The sequence below is a fragment of the Neltuma alba genome, unplaced genomic scaffold (genome assembly GCF_004799145.2).
Source record: "Neltuma alba isolate B1F8T4 unplaced genomic scaffold, ASM479914v2 tig00012071_pilon, whole genome shotgun sequence".
In the NCBI taxonomy this organism is placed as follows: domain Eukaryota; kingdom Viridiplantae; phylum Streptophyta; class Magnoliopsida; order Fabales; family Fabaceae; genus Neltuma; species Neltuma alba.
The window spans coordinates 17,717-40,629 of NW_021636632.1; the positions used below are offsets into that span (position 1 = coordinate 17,717).

General features: G+C 33.0%; 2 protein-coding genes across 3 annotated transcripts; one reads left to right on the plus strand and one right to left on the minus strand.

Moving 5' to 3' along the window:
- Positions 1 to 834: 834 nt before the first annotated feature.
- Positions 835 to 20,848, minus strand: LOC114721846 (respiratory burst oxidase homolog protein A-like). Of its 2 annotated transcripts, XM_028907724.1 has the most exons (15): positions 20,838 to 20,848; positions 10,152 to 10,154; positions 6,200 to 6,316; positions 6,072 to 6,120; positions 5,666 to 5,779; positions 5,153 to 5,581; positions 4,083 to 4,469; positions 3,546 to 3,641; positions 3,229 to 3,344; positions 3,033 to 3,135; positions 2,675 to 2,857; positions 2,416 to 2,547; positions 2,055 to 2,180; positions 1,412 to 1,490; positions 835 to 1,249 (listed from the first exon to the last, which is right to left on the minus strand). In XM_028907724.1, the coding sequence occupies exons 3-15, from the start codon at positions 6,265 to 6,267 to the stop codon at positions 1,140 to 1,142; spliced, it is 1,992 nt and encodes a 663-aa protein (XP_028763557.1). In that variant the 5' UTR covers positions 6,268 to 6,316; positions 10,152 to 10,154; positions 20,838 to 20,848; the 3' UTR covers positions 835 to 1,139. The 2 variants fall into 2 exon arrangements, with proteins under 2 accessions (XP_028763557.1, XP_028763556.1); XM_028907723.1 differs by lacking the exons at positions 10,152 to 10,154; positions 20,838 to 20,848 and adding an exon at positions 6,714 to 7,554 and having other exon boundaries at positions 6,200 to 6,356.
- On the plus strand, positions 18,043 to 21,829 carry LOC114721843 (phosphoserine phosphatase, chloroplastic-like). Its single transcript, XM_028907718.1, has 10 exons — positions 18,043 to 18,115; positions 18,655 to 18,773; positions 19,003 to 19,051; positions 19,206 to 19,262; positions 19,338 to 19,470; positions 19,559 to 19,666; positions 20,518 to 20,611; positions 20,864 to 21,013; positions 21,091 to 21,144; positions 21,631 to 21,829. The coding sequence occupies exons 1-10, from the start codon at positions 18,043 to 18,045 to the stop codon at positions 21,754 to 21,756; spliced, it is 963 nt and encodes a 320-aa protein (XP_028763551.1). The 3' UTR covers positions 21,757 to 21,829.
- Positions 21,830 to 22,913: the final 1,084 nt, after the last annotated feature.

Here is a 22,913-nt window from a genome sequence, read left to right on the forward strand (position 1 = left end):
CTCCGCCATGTGCTCCGACTTCACCTCCTCCGCTTGGATTTTTTCATTGGGTTGAGAACATTCAGGAAGTGAAAAGGAGGATTATTTGTTATATGAGGCATTGCTTGTGGGAATGAAGTCTGTTTTAATGAAAATTTAAAGGGACCCGCGTCCAACATCCGTACAATGCCATCCTTTCCGTTTCCTTGACACTAGTGCCTTTGCCGGCGTCCAAACGATGTGGCGACAGTTAAGGATTTCGGCGGCGGTGAGGGTGAAGAAGTAAAGGAGGAAGACGCTGCCGGAGGTAATGGAGTCGGAGCATGCAGGGGAGGAGTCCGATTGGGTTGCCTTTTAACTTCAGCCGGACGGTGAAGAAATCCAAGCCAGATGCCTTTTTTTATTAGTGTGAAGTAATATTTTTTGCCACATAACATAAATTATTCGGTGATTCAAGATAAATTATAGGTGATAAGGATTAAGTTATTAAATGTGTAAAGATTAAGGATTGAGTTATAAATGAACCAAAAAATTTAGAAGCGAAGTTATATCAAATTAAAGTTAAAAAACTAAGTTATAAGTGAATTAAAAATTAAAAAAATAACAAGATTAATTTTCCTTTTAATTTTTACTCCTGAGTGAAGGCACAGCAAACCTTCAGTTCAGAGGTTCGGACTTGGCTTCTTAATCACTTCCCCTCCTTGATATAATTTCACTCCAGACAAAGATAGTACATGTAATATGCATCATGGCCTGTAGGTTGAACTGAGATAAGAAACATAATCAGAGGATTTCGCTGAAGGATGTGTTAATACCCAGGCAGGTGTACAGGAAATATAATTCAAACTCTTGCAGTTTGCAATGGTCAATCAAAAGGACCTCTTATTCATGTATAATCTTTCTTCTTGGTATTTTGTTGAATCAATTCTTGGAGTTGGTTTATGACAGACACACCAGAGCAATATACATAAATATATGTAGTTACAGATGCCCTGGCGATATAAACGGACAAGCTTTTTATTTTTCGGTGACATAAGAGGACAAGCTTTTGTAGAAGCATTTATGCTTTCTACTATGTACAATGGATCTTGGACGTGGACGATGCCTTCCTATTTATGGAATTGGCACAACCGGCACATCAAGGCATACTAGGTATAAATCTAATAATTTTCCTTGTGGAAAACAAATCTTGTTGTGGTTTTGGTGGAAAATTTGGTGCATAGCCCCTTCAAATCTCTTGCCAAATTTGATGGGCCACAGTAGAAGACTCCTGTATAGCCAAATCTCCATGCTTAGTCAAGAATAATTGTTAAATCAAAGTTCCTTTCGGATAGAGTGGTTGCTAAATTTCTATCTATATTCTATATCAGTTCAGGAATATGACACAAAAATGATCTAACATGCAAAAAAATTGTGGAATGTTTGCTCTCACCAATTCTAGCACCTCTATGCTTGAGCGCCAACCTGGAAAATATGTTGAACCAATTTGGTCTAGCAAAATGTGTGCGAATCTGAAAAACCAAGAAAATCATGAGAATATTACTTCTTTCGAATGAAAATGAGGACATAACTCATAGTTAATCTTTTATGTACATTTCATTCTTGATATCATATCACATTATTAGTTCTTCTAGACAAATCAGTACATGGTTCGAGAATTCCTACAAGTCAACATATATTAGTTCTTCTAGACAAATCAGTACATGGTTCGAGAATCTCTACAAGTCAACATGATTTTGGATGTCAAGACGATGATAGAAAGTAACTATAATTCTAAATAGAATGCATCAAACTCCATCTATTGGTTTATTCTGTTACAGTAGTAAAGCTTCTAAAGTGATTTCTCTGCCTGAACAAATTCCACAGTATAGTTTTTAACCATTATTATCATGTTGTAGGATGATGTTACAACTTAGCATTACATGCTTGAATATTATATAAAGAAAGTTCATGTAAATTTAAATCATTTTTCCAGAGAATCCTATAGCACATGCATCCAGAACTTCATTAACACTTGCCCTTTATGACTTGGTCATACGATGTGGCCAAAACCAGGAGAAGACGGGGCCTATTACCGGAGTATTAGAGACAACATCAATGCCATTCTTGGAATGATGCAAGGCCTGAATAATGCTTATCAAAGCTGAACGCACATCTCCCTCTCGATATACATTCGTCAGGAAATTGTGCATCTCCACAACCTGCTTCAAGGTCACCGGTAAAGTAAAATGGTCAGAAAATGCTTAAAGGGGATCTTGCTGCTTGTAATTAAGGAGCACAATTAGATTATCATTTTTATCCCAAAAAGATTTTGGACTGATCTATGGTAATTATCTTCCAGGAACTAAATTGACAGAACTGACACCAAAATGGGTAAATACATTCGATTTTAAGTTAATGGGTAAATACTTCAAAACAAATTGTACCTAGGCATACCTTCTTTTTGTTTGAATTTGAGATTTCCTTCATTGAATCTCGAAACCAATCAAAGGAGCTTTGCTCTCTTGTAGTCCAATAGAAGTATGCTTTTAATGGCTTCTTTCCTAAGCTGCGTTCTCTGAGACCTCTCTATTTCAAATGCCAAAATACGGTGCTTGGTTAATGGAAAAGAAACAGTGCTAACTTAACTTTTAGCAGTAAAAGGAACTATCACTATTATAGGGGAATAAATAGACAGAAGAGCCAATGATCTTACATGATCACTTGGAGGTGCTTGGACACCGTTAAGTATATCTTTGAGGATGCTGATGAAAGGTGTGGCCCCTATCCCAAGCCCAATTAAGACCACAATATCATACTTCACGTAGTCTTGAGCTGCAGCACCATAAGGGCCATCTATGTACAGTGTCGGACAACTATGTCCTCTTGATAGCACTGCCTGCATATAATATTTTGTACGAGGATAAATTCATTTGGAAGCTCATTTTGAAGATGTCTGGACATAAAAAAGATATGTGGAAAAGAATCAGATTTTAGTTAAATATCTCATAAATGATATTGGATTTTTTTTTTTTTCCCCCGGTTGGGTTTACATATATCATGTTCAAATTCACCTCCTGAAAATGAGCATAAATTTGGTTGCTCCAGTCACCAAGAGTTCTAATATGCACACTTAGGTAGTCATCTTGTGGTCCTGAAGTCAAGGAAAATGGGTGCCTGAAAATTTAGATACAATAAACTCAAACGGGACATCGGTACAGTGATTGAAGGGTTTGTGTTGAGTGAGAAGGTCGGGTGAGATAGAATTACCATTCCAAAGATGAAATTTGAGGGCACTGAAGGAATATGTACATGCCACTTTGGTACTCAAAACCTTCTGGCTTTTGCATTTTGAGATACAGAACTTTACCCGGATAGGGATTTGCCTGCGTTTTAATATTAGAACGACAATAATTAATGAATGATTGAGAAGATAATAATTTTCATTTTCAAGCTGTCTTAACAATTAAAAGATTTATTATTTTTGTTTTCAGGGAAGAAGAAAAGAAGCAAACAAGTGTGAATAGAATATTATGAATTCCTAATCCTACTGAATACTTGAATAAATAAAGAATTTGATCAAATACCTTCAAAATATCAACTTCATAAAATCCTGATCTTATGGCCCGAAAGATCCTCTCTCCAATGTATAACAAAACTGGAAAAGCAACGTACATCCATGTCTGCACGTTGATAAATACTAGTGCTAGTTACACAGATCTCAGCTAAAAACCTTATACAGCAGCAACGCATAGTCACTTTTATGAATGACTAGGTCAAACAAATTAGAATAATACAGGTGAATAACAACATAAACAACTCATTATTTTGGAAGAGAATCATCATCATTTGACTCCAAAATTTTTTAAGATAGATCAACACAGTCCAGCTGACGTAGATATTGATAGTTAAAAGCATTCAGACCATGATCATATTCATGGCTTCTGATAATTTTCGGAGTCTTTTCTTTGGGCCTGAACTTTCGGGGTCAAATGATGTCAATTATCTTCAAAGGAGCTGATGAAGTAAGCATGTTTCGACGATTCAAATGGTGATCTTCTCAGAGGAAAAAGAAAAACGGATCAACGAAGATGTTAGAAGACATAAAAAGAACACGGATTTACCGTTTTCTCCAGCCATTTGTCGGTTAGGAACAAGAACATTGAGTGTATAATCAGGAGGCCATATACGAGGATGAATAAGTGGTGCGAGTACCAAAAGGTGTTGTATCCTGTGACCTTTCTCAGAGACAAGGGCAGCTTAGCAGAACGACGTCGTGGCCACTTTGTTGCCAATACAAATGCAATGACCATCAAGATCACCATGGCAATCCCACTTGCCACCTCTATCGTCGTCAAAATTTCCAAGTAATTTGGCTGATGGTAACCGAATCTCATGGCTATGGTTTGCTTAAACAATGTTTTATCAGCGCCACTAATTCGCGGGAAATCACAAGCTAGATGTGTCCCACCGTGTAGGATCACACCCACTACTATTCCTCCTGCAATTAACTGGAGATATATCCAAACAAAAGCGAGTTTTTATTTTCTTATCACCCCATTGCTATGGTCAACTACGCATCAAAGAAACTAAAATTACCATATAAATAAAGACAAATCGATGATAACATTTTTTATAGCTAAATACGCAGAACTTGGAAATGTAATCTTATGCTTGTCAAATGTGCTAACTGGGTAAACTCTTGAGCAGGGTGATGAATAGTTTGGCATAACGAATATAATAGCCTCAAGTAGTTCAGCCGACAGTTTCTTGCAATTTGTATAAAGATGGAAATAAGATATCATTCAGTTCAAAGTTTATGATTAGTTTTATTAATGTGTCAGCCGTCAAAGCAAAGCACATGATCACCGAACTTTGTGCAAAAAATTAAATGGTAGACATCAAACTCATAGCCGCTTGATTATAAAAGTTCATAAAATGTCACGAATCTCTCAATTCCGAAAAAAACGTTGACAAGTAGATTAGGCATTTAGGCGTATAGTTAATAATTATTCTGAAATAAACAATAAATTACGTAGTACTTTTCATCACCTTAACTAAAACCAAGAGGTTGTGATGCGCGAAACGTGGACTTCATAAAAGCAAATACTACCAAACAAAGGGTAGGTTTAGAGGAGAATAAACAGAGATAAACATTAACTGCAGATTTGGGAGGGAAAAATGTAGCACTAACCTTGTGGAAGTTGATGTTGTCGTTGAAGGGGACGGCAGAGTTGATACAAGGGTGTTTGCGAAGCCACGTGATTGTATTTCTACAAACAGGGAGGAGAATCAGTGCCATGTTGAGCTTCAAGGTCTCAGCAGCTCCCTTGGCCGTCGAAAGACAATAACCCATCACTTGAAAAGCAGATCTGTCACGGTATTGAACAAACTTCCAATAAAATAACACAAAACAAGCAATCACCCATAGTAGAATAATCCAAGCCCGTCTCCAATATGTTCTAAACAACACTTCACCCCTTGACATTAGCTCCTGTTCTTCAGGAAACTCTCCATTTTGAACACCATTATTTGTAACTACTGGCAATTGTGTAGTTGGAGAAGAAGAAAGAGAAGAAGAATTCGGTGGTCTTGTTTTGAAGAGAGACCCCATTTGAGATACCTACAATTGATGTATCTTTGGATCAAATAGGCATGGAAAAATGTTCGTTCGCAATACTTTTGGCCTTCATACTCTAATTATTACCTCAATGTAGCCTCTGCTTTTGCTATCAAGCAAGTCCATGATCATAGCAGCATAATCCTCTGCTTCTTCTTGGGTCACGGATAGCTTGTTTGTAAAAGCACTTAGCAAGATTGTCTGCACGAAAGACAGAATTAGCATTTAATCAGAAGAACATTGAATCGAGCAGAACAAGCCAATTAAAAACGAAAAGTTAGGCTCACCCGCCGGGATTAGACTAATTTATAATATAAAAAAGTCATATAAGAACATAATAAATTGTCTGCGCAAGAACCAGAATCAATATGAATATGCAGAGCAAGACAATTAGCATGATTAATTTAAGGCTCACTTTAATTTAAAATTAGCATGATTAATTTAAGGCTCACTTTAATTTAAAGTGACAGGGAGTTGTTTGTTAAATATTGACCTGCTTTATATCCGGCTCAGTAATTCTTCCGTCCATGTTTCTGTCACACCTGGGATAAGGAAAACAACATTAATTGCAGATGAAGACTTAAAGTGGCAGTTCAGAATTAATTACAGGTAGACAATTACATATCAAAGAAGATTCTCATTCTAGAGTCAAAAGAGTCATCCTTCATCCGAAACCAGAATCTCCTCATATCACTCTTGGTGATATCAACTTTCCAATCTCTTCCTCCTCGTAGTGCCCTTAGTAATTCATTGGCAAACTCCAGCGATTGCTGCATCCCTGCAGATTAGGAGCTTAATTAATAAAGATCACGGCAGGTAGACATATATTGGATAAAGGGAAAAAATGTACGAGTACAACAAATTCAAAATTAAAAAAGTAAGGAGAATGATTAAATTAATGATTCAACAAGCTGGACTGTTATGGCAGTATGCCATATGCTACGCGAAGAACATGGCGTCTAGTCTCCCATTGGTGCAGTGGGGTACGTTAGCTCAGCTTATTTGGCTCTGCTAACGTGCGCACCGTTTGACGGAACTGACACCGTAAAAGAACTAGACGGTGCCGTTTCTGGCGGCACAAAGTGACAAATATTCATAGTAACAATTATCAAACTCTCGAGTTTCCAATTCTCACCGATGCAAAACCCGAACCCCGACCATTTCACCACCGCTTCAGGGCCGTTCCCGGTCCGGGAGGCAATCTGGTCGAACCGCCTCTCGATGTCCTTCCACTCCAGTCCACTGTGACCCGAAAAACTAACGAGTCTAAATCCCAATCCCATGCCTCGAATTGCTCCATTCTCCGCAACCTTAGGCCGGTCCAGTTCCTGCGGCAAAGCCTCGGATCCGGTTCGAGCCGGCGGGGAAGAAAGAGGAAGGATAGCGTCTTCGTCTGGAGTCCAGGAAGAATAAGAAGAAGTAGATGACGAGGAAGTAGAAGACGTCGATGATCTCATAAGAGCAATGAGAGACCGCTCGTGTGTATTTCGCAACTCTGAGTCCATAATGAGTAACTTTCCAAATCCCTCTGTTGAAGTTAGAATCCGATTGCTTCTTCTCGCGAGAAATGTGAATCGTCGCGGCGTATGTTCTCTGCTATACGAGGGAAAGAAGATGAATGGAATTTTTTTAACAACTGCCTGTGCTCTTATTTGAGCTGCATTCCAAGTTTGGCAGGAGAATGAAAGAGAAAGCAAAAGCTAGAGTTAGTATATTTGGTTTGTTTTTCCCTTTTGCTTTGGGTTTCCTATAATGTTAATGCGATATAGAAGTTTCTGCGGAATTGAGTGGTTGAACAAGGGAAAGAAAAAGGACAAGGTTGATGGTTAAATCTGAAAGGTGACAAACCAAATGTTGGTTTGGTTGAGTAAGAAGGAACGAGAAGGGGGGGAGAGAGAGAAAGAGGTTTTGTTGGGGTGGGAAGAGAATAGGAGAAGGTGGGGAAAGCAAACAGGAAGAGAGCAGGTGAAGAAAGAGAATGGAAAGACCGTGAATAATTTGAGCGATTGTGGTTCTGTTTATATATTGTTGGGGAAAACGCTACGAAGAGAATGATCGGCTGATCACAATCTCTGTGCACGGCTGCAAGTATGTGAGCGTGAATGATTATACAAAATGTCCTTTGATTTTTTTTTGCCCGAACATTAATTTATTTTATTTTTAAATTTATAATTTTTAAAATATTTTTATTAATTGCAGGGGTTTTCAAAAGATACGTTTAAGAGTGTAAGAAAATATTTATTACAAATAATTAATTTAATTAACTTTTTAATATATCCAAATTAGTTATAAACTCCTTCCATCACTTTTTTCTAAGAAATAATATATTTCATAATGTTACCATCACATATAAGAAACAAATTTTTTGGCTGAAATTTTAAACTGGTACTTTCATTTTTATCCTCATTAAATACATGTCACTTATAATTTCTTTTACTAAATTTTCACCTATTACCCTCATATACTTCCTTTACATGCAAAGGAGATATTTAAAAAAAAAATATGTATGTATTTTACATATTTACCGTTTTTAACTAAATTTAGCTGGCATTTTAAACTATATAATTTTAATAGTTGTTTCTTAAAATAAAGGAGGGAAGAAGTAACACTTATGTTATGCACCAGAAATAATAATTTTTAATCTCGACTATTGTCTCAGATCCTAAATCTATAAGCTAATTTGATGTATATTTTAATTTAAATATAAGATTTTAACATATTTTTTCTGTTAAATTTATTTTTTTCAATTAATTTTAAATATTCTTATTAATTGTATGTATTAGAGGAAGAATTTTATATGTGGTAGTTCCCATTGCAAGCAAATGAAGTAAGTATATCATGAAATATAATATATTTTAATGTCTATAAATAAATAAATATCTAGCTCTTACTGTTAGAATTAAAAAGAATATATTATAAGCTACCATCGATACTACTGCTTATAAAAAAAAAATATAGCCTTCTTTACCTTTTATATCACCCATATATATAGTCACAACACGTAAAAAAATTAACTCAACCTGGGAATTAAGCATATTCAAGCTAACTTATTTGACAATTTTTTTCTTTTTTTGGTGACAACGGCTTTTTTTATCTATATGCAGTAAATAGTAAAACAGATTACTAAAATGTTATATTATGATCAAAATGTTAGTATATTAGAAATCGCTCGTTGTTTCAACGAGTTTAGATTTATATGAAAAGTTCACTTAAGAACAATTTTTTTGTCAAATGTTAACAAATTCGACATTCACTTATTTCAAGTTAAAATTTAAAATCTTTCATCTTTTGTACGATTTTAATTGTGTCCCCTATAAGATTCTACACACAAAAAATTATGCACCCGCGATTTAATCAACCTGTATACACTTGTTCTTAGTTCATTGATCAAGAAACACTAAATCTGAAGTTATAAAATACTAGTAGTTGTTATTACTTATTAATGACTTAAAATTTCGCAACAGCTGTTATTATAGAATGATATCTTGTGAAATTTTAAATAATTAAAGTGTTCTAAATAACCTAAAAAAGGGGGGCCTAATTTATATAAACAACTCTGCAATTTAAAAAATGTTTATTTTTAAATGATTATGATAAATGACTAATTTACTATTTTAAAATGTAGTATTTTTGTAAATAGTTAAAAAAGTATGGTAAACATCCTTCCATTTGGTCTTTAGATTGACTTATTTAAGTATGACATTTCCTAAAATGTGTTGTTATACTGAGTATTTGCTAAATAAGTATGATAAATAGCTAATCCAGCGTAACATATAACTAATAGAATTATTCTATATATCTTGGAACAGTGGCAGCGAGTTGGCGGTGGGAGATCGGTAAGGGTGGCGGGTTGAAGTGTCATCATTAGTGTTTGAGCTGGAGAAAAAAAAAACACTTTAAAAAAATACTTTTATATAAGTAAAAATAAAACTCCTCTTATATATTTATTTTAAAATTTGTAAAATTACTTCTTAAAAAAAACTAATTTAAGCATTCTCTTGAAGTGAGAGATAATTTGGTAAAAGCACAATATTTAAAAAATCTCTTAAAAAAAAAACAGACAAGGCATGCGCCTAGGTCTTTTAGCAACTCTTCAAAATTCCAATGGGGTACTTCTTGACCATGGTCAGATTTAGGATTGTGTAAAATCCTGATAGTCTGGTATGGTCCGGTCTAATCTGAGCAAATCTGGTCCAATCCAATCCAAAAAAAATTGAACTGAAACAAGATTGGACCAGACTGGACTGGATTAGTCTCATCGGGCTAGACTGGACTATGGACTAGCTTCTCAGACCAATTGGTCCAGTCCAATCTAGCCCTTTTTTTAATTATTATTTATATAATTTTAATTTGATTTAATTTTTCTATATAAGTTTTTTGTCTATTCAAATAATCAATATTTATCTATTAACTTCCTAAGTAATGAGCATGCGTATATATTTTCTACGATATAAGATCTATATTAATGAGGATTAATTAATAAAACATGACATTATTGGGAAATTGAAAGGGAATAATCAAATTTGATGAACTTTGGATTAAAATATGTGTAAAATTTTATATAATAAGTTACAATCTTGCCTGCTATTGAAGAAAAAATTTTTAAAAAAAAATAGGTCCTGGACTGGGTCCAGGCAGTCCAAAGGACCAAGTCCAATCCAACCCGACTTCAGGTTGGTACTAGACTGGGCCAGACCTCAGACTGTCTTTTTCAACCCGAGGTCTTTACTGGACCAGACTTCAAGTTGATAACAAACCCGGTTCAGTCTGGTCCATGCACACCCCTAATTGGATTATGCAAACGGGGATTTTTTTTTTTGGGTCTTATAAATTTTGACAGAATTTTAATAGATTTATTTTTGCCAACAACGTAACATTTTATTTAGATGATGATGTATGTTATAATTCATATTTTATAATTCTAGTTCTTTTTACAAGTCATAATTCTTTTGAACGGGTCTAGTCTTTTTTTTTAATATAAATTATACTTTAAAAATATTTGAATATTTAATGTATTTTTTTTCTTATTTTCACCCCAATAGACCGTATATACCTTTTTTTTCCTATGCACTCTCTTTCAATTTTTTTTCCCTATTTATTCTCTCTCACTTATCTTCTCTATAAGTAAGAGTATATTTGAAAAAAAAATTATTGCATCTTTATTATCTTTAACTTATTTTTAATTTACATAATTTATTTATCTATAACTTGTAAAAATAATGAGAGGAGAATATTACTAATTACCTAATCCAATATACAAATAAAGTATCTGAGAATCAAGAGTCAAAACACTAATTAGGCAATTAAATATCCCTGAGTGTGATCAATCTGAAGAATAATTATTTTATCAGAACCCATGACTTTTCGGTAACTATAATGGTGCTTAAGCTCTTTTTGCCAACTAATGGTGCTTAAGGTGGGTGTATTTTATTGTATTTACATGCGGAAAGGTGAGCATATAAATTATAATTATAGTTAATTTCAATAGTTTATGGATTTAAAAATAACCCCAAAAAAAAGGTCAACATGCCTTTTTTTAATGTAACTTTTAATTTTGCAAAAAGGCGGTACATATATTTTCAATATAAAAAACACGAGATACGAAATTAAATAATTATATCATTCATTTTAGCTAGAGATCATTGCATAATACTTCCTTCATTTTTTAATATAAAAGTTAATTGACTAATCTGAGCATATTTAAAAAGTTTGTTAAGTTAGTTATTTATAATAAATATGTATTATCTTCTCTATAATATCCTCACTAATTATGTGTATTAGCTAAGACTATCATTTGATGGTATCTTTAACATGTGCAATTATTACGAAGAGCATTTTGAAAAAAAAGATAAATATGAGAGACAAAATAGATTGAGGTCTTATATTTAAGACCAAATTAAAAATTAAACTAATTCTTATACTACCTATAGTCCTAAATGTAAAAGCTAGTTGACTAATTTGAGTATATTAAGAAAATAAATTAAGTTAGTTATTTATAACAAATAGGTATTATCTTTCCTAAAATATCCTTATTAATCAAGTTTATTAGCCAGAATTACTATTATTAGAAGGATTATCTTATAAAAAATGAATAAACATGATATACAAAGTAGATTAGAGTCTTATATTTAAAATCAAAATAAAAGTTAAATGAAGTCTTATGTTAAGGACCGGAGGTAGTATTAAGAACTAAAGGTAGGTACTAATTTTTTTTAAACTTTTAAGTTAAAAACAATTTTTTAAAATGGAATTCACAGGCAAATCTAACAAATAAAAACTGGGCGAATTGCAATAGAGTCAATGAAAAGAAAATAACTACCAAAAAGTCTCAATGACAAATGAGCCGTTGCTATTTTCTATGCTGAAATTTATCATTACGAACTACTCAATTGTCACTGTGACTTTATAACAATTATGTTCATTTCTTGGGATTTAATTGTAATTTTTCCATAAAAATTTACAAAAGTTCACTTAAAATTTTATACTAATAAATAATTTTATCTGGATATACTAGAAAATTATAAACTAAATATCCTTGAAAATGATACGAAGATTCCAGTTCATGGCATGAATGTGAATAATTATAAATTTAAATCATCTAAAGTTTAAAGTTTATAAAATACCTCTAAACTTCAGTTCATTTGATTTTTTTTAACGAGGTAAATATGTTTAATAATTTGAGAAAAAATGTTTAGATAATATTTATCCTAATCATATTCGAATTATGAGGTTGGTGGTTGTACGTTGGGACAGATAAATCATTTATGTTGTGATTTGAAGCTAAGCATCTAGAAACGTGGGTCTATATGTTGGTCTAAAGAATGTAAATTATTTGTTCTAGTTATTATTATAAGCATCTGTTAATAAATTTATATAAATTACTGAAGTTATTTAAAATTAATTATTTCTTGAAAAATATTAAAATTATAATCGATAAAAATTATTAGTGAGAGAAAAATTTAGATAACTAGTTAAAAAAAGTTTTGTATTTAGTTAGGAACATTAACTGGGCGAGGAAAAAAATTAATGTTTTAACAAAACACGTCATTTCATAAAACGAGTTGGGGTCCTCGTAAAAAAATTTATTTGTACTTAAGACGAGCCCAACATATACATGAGATAATATAGAATTGGAGAGAGTATTAGACATCAGATAATTGAGTTTTTTATATTGATTATATTAAGTTCTACAATCATACATAGTCATGTGTCTTTTTTATTTTAATTATGTGAATTTATAATTAAATATTAATATTTCAAAAAAGGATACATGATTATGTGTGATTGAAGAATTTGATATAATAAATATAAAAAACTTGACGTGAGTATTGTTCATGCATAGATTAGATTCTCTGACAGAAAATAATAAATACTCCTCCGGTCTTTAGTATAGGACCTAATTGTTGAGTTGGTTTTGGTCCTAAATATAAGACCCATTTATCATATTTATCAATTTTTTCTAAATTACCCTTATGGATACTCTCTCAACCATAATCAAGTGGAAGAAGAAGATGGGTATTAAGAAAGATGATTATGGTGTTTTAGAAAAAACATTTCACATTTCTTATAATTAACCAACTTACCTAACTTCCTTAATCTAATCAAATTAGTTAAATGGGTCTTATATTAAGGATCGGAGAAGTAATTGATTTTCGTTAAATTTTTTAAAATGTTCCCACTCAAGTAGAGACCAAACAAATCATTAATCCCAGGGTCGTATAGGCGTATCGAAGCACTGTTGATAATAAGCAGGTATAACCTGCTGCTTCACAATATTATTTGAATAATGTGATCTATCTGGCGACAATTTTTCTAAATGATGATGTGCTATGCTACTCGTTATCTAATCCAAAACCAATAAAATATGCATTTGAGAATCAAAAGTCAAAACTAAATATCCTTCGGACCAATCAATTTGAACAACAAATTTTCCTGTGAGCGAGCAAGCTGTGTGCCCATGGCTTTTCGGCAATTATAATGGTGTCTTAAGCTGGTTGTATTTTTTTCTTCCTTTTTTTTACCAATTTACCAAAAGCTGGTTGTATTGTATTCATGTATTGTATTGTATTTGGTAGAATATCCTTTGTTTCTTTACCATCCCAAAAGGTCAGCATATAAATTATAATTATAGTCAATTTCAATACCCTCTGGATTAAAAAAACAAAAACAAAAAAAGAAAGGCCAACGTGCATTTGACTTTTGTTCATGCAACCTTTTATTTCACAAAAAGGCAGTATACATTTCCCAAGCAAAAAATACGATATCCAAAATTAAATAATTACACGAGAGAACATCGCATGACTAGTTTTTTTTTTATTATTGTTAATTTGAAAAGAACTATTTTTTTTTAAAAAACATAAATTTTTTGTTAATAGATAATTTTATCTGGATATACTTGAAAAATAAAAACTAAATCAATACAAAAAACTTCACTTCATGGGATGGCATGCATCCTTAAGGCAAATGAATAATTTTAAATTTAAATCATTTAAAGTGTAAATTTTATAAAACACCTCTAAACTTCAGTTCAGGTGTTTAAATAATGTTTAAGAACTTTTTAAAAAATAAATGTGTTTAGATAATATTCATCCTAATCGTGTTGTAATTTTTTATGGATAAATTATTTATGCTGTGATTTTGACATCCCACTGGTTCAACCACAGAATTATCAAGAAAGTATTAGGGTCTGTTTGGGTAGCACCCCAAACCATGGTTTGGGGACCCAAACCATGGTTTGGGGAATAATCTACCCAAACACCCCTCTTAAAACCAAAACCATGGTTTTGGGTCAAAACCATGGTTTTGGAAAAAGCAAAATTTTTTTGCTTTTGGAGAAAGAAGGGAGAGTGTGAGGGTCTATATGATATGTATCTTATTATTTTTTTTATAAACATATTTTTTTATAAATATATTTAATCTTATATTTTATAAATATATATACACATTAATTATTTATTAATTATATTATCTTATGTATTATTAATTATGTTGGTAAAAAACATATTATTAACAGTTTTATTCCTTCAAATTAAAATATATCATAAAATCTATTTTTTCTGTAATTATCATATTAACTTATGTCTTTTTTTTAGTAATTTGTATATATAAAAAGTGCTTCTGATAACAACTATCCAAACACTCTCACTTCTCAGAATCACTTTTTTACAAAATCTATTCTTCACAAAATCTATTTTTCCCAGAATCTATTCTCCAAAATCACTTTTCCAAACCACGGTTTGGTTTCATCCAAACACACCCTTAATCATTGGCGAGTCGCAAGTAACCGATATCTTTTATTTATTTACTTTTTGTGTTCGGGACAAGGTGTCATCCATCCAGATCGTACGTAATTGCTAATTTATGAGGTGATTTTACAATTATTTTAAGTCAACATCGTGTTCCAGAAGCTTGAGTGCTAGCCAAAATGATTTACATAATACAATTTACTCCTTCAATCTTAAATATAAAACTTATTTTATAATATAAATTATATTATAAAACATGTCTTATATTTATTAGAACTGAAAGAATAACTTGTCATCTATCGGCCATCATGATATACTTTAATTATTAGAAAATCTTCAATCAAATAATCTATTTTAATTTGTAAATTTCTTTTTCTGATGATACTAGTTTCAATATTTAATATAAAAGCTAGATTTTTAGAATGATTATTAAAAATATTAACTAGCTTAATTATTTGTAATGAATTGATGTTATTTTTCAAAAATATCTTAATGAATTATGTGTATGTGAATCACCATTTGATAGTAGAGTTATTAACTTTTTGATATATATAGTCATTATAAGAATTATCTGAGAACAAAAAACATAAATATTAAAAATAATATAAAATGAGATTTTATATTTAGAATCAAATTGAATTTTTATATTAAGGTAGTGATAGCTATTATAGCTACAAGATCAATATATAATATTTTTAAGTAATGTATGTATTTGGAAAAAGAAATACGATATTTTCAACATAATTTAACACTTAATATTTTTTATTAACAATTTGATTATCATATTAGCAAATTATAACTGGGGAAAATAAAAAAAAAGCTTGAAGTTACTTTAAAATTATAACAAAAATATGTTGTTATTTATAAGTTTAATGTTTTCAAAACTAATTAACAGATGTAATCCCTTTTAATTATTCTTTAAATTGACAATGAAAAATATTTATTTACTATAAATAGCGTCTTATTTATGAAATACTACTGGGAAAGTTGCAATTATTATTTCACATGTTTGTAAGCAGAGAGAGAGAGAGAGAGAGAGAGAGAGAGAATAATTGGAATGACGGGAACGTGGCCAGGGGAATTTGCTGTTTTGGCGATCCCAGATTGCGTAAGGCAATCGAGAAGTCAAGGGTTTTGACGTGTGGTCGCTGTCTTAATTACTTCAGTGTCTCATCAATGGACACCTCATCCTCTCCCCTTATTAATGCTTTTAACTTTTCTAACTATTTCTCTATTATTGTTCGTCGCTGCATTTTTCTTCAGTGTTCCATTCCCTTTCCTCTTGGGAAAATAACAAATGCAGGCCCTCTGAAAGTATTATTAATTAATAATAAAAGATCTCTCAGCCTTTGTTGCCAAAAAAAAGAAGAAGAAGAGTGAATTTATAAAGTTGCCCTTAACAGCCCATGTAGAAAATAATTTATGAAGATCTTAATTATTCTCGGGAAGGAGGAATTATGTTTGATTATTTAAGAATAAAACACATAAAGAAAGATGAAGAAATCAGCTATTACCCTCTGATTCTTAATATAAAACTTAATTATTATGTTAATTTTGATTCTAAATATAAAACTCATTTCTCATATTTATTAACTTTTTCTAAATTACCTTATGGATACTCCCTCAACCATAATCAAGTAAATGATGGAGGGAGGATATCTAAAAAATATGATTATAGTGTTTTAGGAAAAACATGTCATATTTCTTATAAGTAACCAACTTATCTAACTTTCTTAATCTAATCAAATTAGTTAAATAGATTTTATATTAGTACTCCTCCTTTCCTTAATATAAGAACCATTTAACTAATTTGATTAGATTAAGAAAGTTAGGTAAGTTGGTTACTTATAAAAAATATGATATATTTTTTCTAAAACACTATAATTATTTTTCTTAATATCCTCTCTCCTTTTTCTATTTGATTATGGTTGAAGGAGTATCTATAGGAGTAATTTAGAAAAAAATGATAAATACAAGAAATGAGTTTTTTATTTAGGACTAAAATCAATTTAATAATTAGGTTCTATATTAATAATCTGAAAAATATTTCTTAACAGGCACTTGGAGAAGAAGAATGAATCTTAATTGCGAAAACAAAAAAGAAGCACACTCCCCGTCAATTGCAAATATTGCCGGGAAAAAAGGAAGCAGAAGACGGTGTTGTTGGATCGACAACGGTAGATGGAGAAATTATAATGACAATACATTTATGCCACGGAGTGTATATCGGAAGGGTTTCAAATTTATGCGCCTGTGTTATTTACTTTTTTCCACACAACCATTTTATTTACTTAGATCAGGGGCCAGTGGAATCTGATGGAGTTATTTTTAACTGCAATAAAGGATTTTGGTCTTTTCATGAGATTTCTAAAATTAGAAAAATGCAATTGTTATTAATCCTCTTTGCTGGGTCTGTAATTGTCATTTTCCACTTCCTTTTCTCAATCTCTCTTTTGAGCTTTTAATGCGCTGAAAAGTTAAACAATCCCTTGGTAAGCACTTCTTTTAATAGTATAGTGATGTTTATCCGGAGAATGCATGAGAATACGACCGGTTCATTAACTGCATAACAATGAATAAATTTAATTAAAATGTATTGGTTTTTATATGGTGAATGAATCAGGAAATTAAATATGAAATGTTTTTTTTATAATTAAAGAATAATTAATATTTATAATTTATCGGACACTTTAAAAACGAGGGTTAAAAAGAGAGGGGGTCCAGCACGAGTGAAAGTGAAGTAATAAAGAAAATAAATGACTGAAAGGGCCCATTGTGCGGGGAATGAGGTTCCCTTTGAAGTTTGAACCTATAGGCCTTCCCGTCGTCTACCCTCTCAACCAATCATTTTCCTTTCTTTGTTGGGACAATCCGCGCGGTGCATGTGGAGATAAGTTAGTGCGTAGTTTCTTTTTTTCTTTTTTTAATTGTTGGAGCAGCCTCACTATAAAACAATTGGAGGGGGCTAAATCCTCTGCTCAGCGCAGATATTAGCAATTGAGCATCCACATGCAAACAAAGCTCACAACGGTGTCGTCTCGTTTATGGCTTGACATATTTTGTGCTCTTGCCTCTTTTTCATACTCGCTCTGGATCCTAAAAAAGTAATTTCCCATAATCCTTTCTGTAATTTTTTTAGGATGTCGAGAGGTTGAAAGTGGCTCGCATTAATATTTTTCTTCTTTCGAGTGTTTGAGGGTATTTCAACCATTAGATTCAATGAGAGAGTTGATGGGCAAACAAATCAGCCAAGGTAAAAAGGGGGCTCTTGCACAGAATAAGAATGGAACAGGTTGGATTATTGAACGCAATATGAAGGTCCAAAGTATTGCGACAAAATTAATTATGATACCAACTTTGAGGCGTGATGCGATGGAAAGAGTTAGAGTGCAATAATATCCACGTGCTTTATTATTTCCAACTTTTGCTCAGATTCTAAATTTCAATGATGCAGAGCAAGATGCTTAAGGAATAAGAAAGAGGTTAGCCTTCAGATAAATCAAGTTTGAAATTGGGCTAAAAACTAATCAAAAGGTCTTTTCCTTACAAACCATGAAATCGATTTTATCGATAAGACAACCCAACTTCACATAAACTCATAAAAGTACCAAGTTTCTCCTTTCCCCAATCAATAAACACGCGAACCCTAAATATTTGACTATTGTTATTGGACTGCTGCTTGCACGGGCTATAAAAACAAGAAATAAGGGTCAATTTTGAACTATTCCGAATACCATTCTGGCCCAGTCCATTACGTCCCAATCTGGCAAATTGGGTGGGCCTTTTTTTTTTTTTTGTGTAACTGGAAATTTGAAATCCCGAACGCTTCAGGTCAGGCTAGGGAATTGGAAAACAGCGTTTGTCTGAGCATCGTGGGCGCAGTGGATACGTTAGGTGGTAGCTGGCAGGCCTCACCAACCCTCGAGGATGTGAGGAAATTAACGTCGAACGTTTGCTTCATTAGTGCTATGAAATTCACAGGGTAACAACGTCTACACAACAGAGCTGTGATCCTGCAGATCTAAATCTATAATGCATTTTATAATCTTTTATTTTTCCCGAGATTGGTTCGCTCTTGGACTGTTCATTTAGGCTCTTTCTTATTGCAGTATACTTCTCTAGATATCAAGAGGATAGTCGCTGCATCCATTGACATTTTTCTAGGTGATTGTTGGATAGATTCTAGGATCTCTCGGGTTTGAGAGCGGAGGATTTCATGGAAGGGTTGGTGAGTTCTAGGACCAACCTTGTCTATTCTTCTGGTAGAAAATATCAGTATCGTTTTCTCCCATCTTCTGCACCACAGCTGAGCAAGAGTAGCTATGGATTTCGTTTAAAGACTATGAAACAATCCTCACCATTTAGCGTAATTGTTGCTTCAGTTCAACCAGTACGGGGTTCAAAAGTGAGCCATTCTGGAAACAAGCTGCCTTCCGCAGGTCATATATCACTCTGATATTTTTGGCTTCAGGATTTGAAATCATTATATTGATTGTTTCTTTCTTTAACGATAGAGATTCTTGAACTTTGGAGAAACGCTGATGCCGTGTGCTTTGATGTCGATAGCACCGTCTGCCTGGGTGAAGGTATTGATGAGCTCGCCGATTTTTGCGGGGCTGGAAAGGCTGTAGCAGAATGGACTGCTAGGTTGGATAAACAAACTTTAAACGCTTTAAATGCCTATATTTTTCTTTTTGAAGTTTTTGTATCTAATTTGTGCGCTGAATTTTCTCAGAGCAATGGGGGGTTCTGTTCCTTTTGAGGAGGCCTTGGCTGCCAGACTATCTCTGTTCAGTCCCTCTTTGTCTCAAGTTCAGGATTGTCTTGAGCAAAGACCCCCCAGGTAGGAGTGTTTTTGTTAACAATATTGAGCATTTGTTAAAGTTGGGCATATATTAACTTTTTTGTTGAAACCTGATCGTGCTTCCTGTATAATTGTTTCCCAATCGTCGAATATTCTAATTATGAGAAAGTAAGTTTATCAGAATCTTCTTGTAAACATTACAGTCTTTATTTTTTATCTCACCCCCGCCCCCCTTAATGCATTTTTGTTGCATCTATCTGCATCATGTCTGTTGAAACTTGAACTGAGGGATGGGTGATGTGCACTCAGAATTGCCAATGATGACTTTACCCTGTTTCTGTGCGTGAGGTGTCCCTGCATGACTGAGGTAGATGTGTCGGGAAAGTGAAGAATCAGGACTGACAGAATTTGGAGTTTATTCGCTCTCACTAATGATGTTTATCTTACCAGATCTCTAATGTCCCACTATCAAGGCTGTAACCATGTTCTGAGAAGTGCTATATCCTTTCCCATGCCCAATGCTTACTTGATCATCTTATGGAAGTTGAAGAAAAACTCTGTATAGCGTCAACAGCCAAAAAATGATATTCTTTTATAAACAAATCATATATTTCCTGCAAGAGAATTTTTTATCATGAAACTGCAATAACGTATCTAAAAAATACTTGTACTGCGGAGAATTTTCTTCCGGTAGCATAAAAGATTGACTGACTTGTTCTTATGTCTGGCCATTCTAAATAACGATAAAAGTTCGATTTCTGTATTTCAAATTTCCATTTTTGTTCCTTTTCTCTTCACCTCACAAATGGCAATCTGTTTCTTTGATGAGAAATGTGAACTGTTTGTCTTAATTAAGGGCATTGTTTATGATTCTACGTCTCAATATGCAGGCTTTCCCCTGGCATTCAAGAGTTAGTTGAGAAGCTGAAGGCTAATAAAAAACATGTTTATCTGATTTCTGGGGGCTTCCGTCAAATGATCAATGTATGTGGAAAGTTAATAATTAATTATTTTTATATTTGCTTCCTTTTGGTCGCAAAAGCGTCAATCGGGATGCACTGAGTTAACATTGTCGTTGCACGTGAAGATATTTAAAATGATTTTCTTGGCGTAACACTGTCACGACTCCTGAGAATTTAATGCAGTGATTTTCGCATTTGATGAGCTTACAGGACACATGGATGATGAATTAGATACTTTATTTCCTTACTAATTACTAAGTCACTTCTTATGAAGCCTGTTGCATCAATACTCGGAATTCATCAAGAGAATATTTTTGCCAACCAACTGCTTTTCGGTAGCTCTGGAGAGTTTATTGGGTTTGATAAGAACGAGCCTACTTCAAGAAGTGGAGGAAAAGCTACTGCAGTGCAACAAATCAGGAACGTTAGTATTGTATCTGCTTGTTAATTTAAGTTTTACCAACTACATTGTTTGTTAAGCCAATGAAACTTACATTTCAGGTTCATGGCTACAAAACATTAGCTATGGTTGGAGACGGCGCAACTGATCTTGAGGTTAGTAAGAACATTCAGATATTCAAGTAATAAAATTTATGGAATGACAAGGTCCTAACTTTCAGCTATTTAAAGAAAAAAAGGTCCTAACTGTGGGTTTATTATAACACTTGAAGTTGAGGGCCCTTGTTGAAGCACCTGTCAATATCGTTTCCGATCCCACGAAACTGAAAGCCCACCTTGTTTCCAGTTGACCTGTTCTCCTGGATTTTTGAGCAATATAGATGCATCTGACTGATAGTTGAGTTTGGATCTTCCGCAGTTCTCTCTAATTATTTTCAATTCTGAAGAAAGATAAATACAAAACATATGGGATTCACATAAATGATAAGTCGTATTTGAATGTGCGAGATCCACTTGAGTGATGGGACTCGCATATTCTGTGTTCTATCTCTTTTCCAAACTGACAAAAAATGGAGAGAAGGTGATAAAGAGGATCCAAACCAGTTATTATTGTGTGTGTAACTGTTGTGCTTTCACATTTAGGCTCGTAGACCAGGGGGTGCGGACTTGTTCATTTGCTACGCGGGTGTTCAATTCAGAGAACCTGTTGCTGCGAAAGCTGATTGGCTCATTTTTTATTTTAAAGACATCATAAATTCGTTGGGGTAGCTTTGTTCCTATTTACTTTGGCTCCTTATAGGCTTAAAATAGCCTATATTCTTTTTTCTCTTTAAGAAAAAAAAAAGGTTATGTAAGATACCCTTCTCTGTATTTAAGAGAACTGGTGTTGAGTGTGAGAAAATGAACAGACTTCTGTGTTTTCTTCTTCCTGAAGAATCAAATTGGTTTTTTTCGTTTTTCGTTTTGGTTTTGGAATTTTGTCTGATGATCTTGCTTTCTAATGTTGGTCATAACATATAGGCTACTTCAATGCAAAAATATATGATAATACATCATAACATGTAGAGCTAATTGGTTCATTGCGTAAGAATCTCTTCAACCGAATTCCTTACAGCAAATTTTCAAGCCCTGTTTGGCTCAAGAAAAGGCTTAAAGGGAGCTGAAAAGCCGCCACCTCTCAGAAAATTTTGATAGAAAGAAAATGCGTCCATGAAAGCTATAGTTTTAATTATTTTTAAAGTGAATGTAAATACACTAAATAGTGATAACATTGACAAAAACTGTTTTTTTTTTTCCCCGTTGCTAACTGTCAAAACTATTGCTTTAATGACTTTTAAGGCGAACGTCAATGCAATAATTATTGATTCAGGCAAAAAAAAAAAAACAAAAATTATTGATAACTTTACTAGAACTTTACTCTTTACATAGCTCCAATAACGATATGATAACATTTTTAAACTTACATGTTAGTATCCTTGAATAAAATCATAAATTTTTTGAGTAATAATTAGTGGGAATGGACTGATTAGACGATCGTGATGATTTACGGTGAAGCAATTGGCAAGTGAAAAGGCATATGAGTTGGGAGGGGGAAAACGAGGTGAGGTGAGAGCCTCATTCTGGTGACAAGTAGCACTATCTTTCTATGTGACTCCATCATAATGATCGCAAATTTAGAACACATCTTCGATTTGAAGTCTGAAAAAAAGATTCCTTGGCGTTGCAGAATCAGTAGGAGAATCGCTGTGAAGTCTTAAGTAAGGAACAAACTTGTTAAAATGTTCCGATGACAATAGAATATAACAAGACAAATTTTAGAGTAATAGACAAATTTTAGAGTAATAAATAATAACAGCTCTCTTGTTATTGTGACTTATTAATAATTATTTTCTTTCTTATGATTTTTATTGTAATTCTCTCAATAT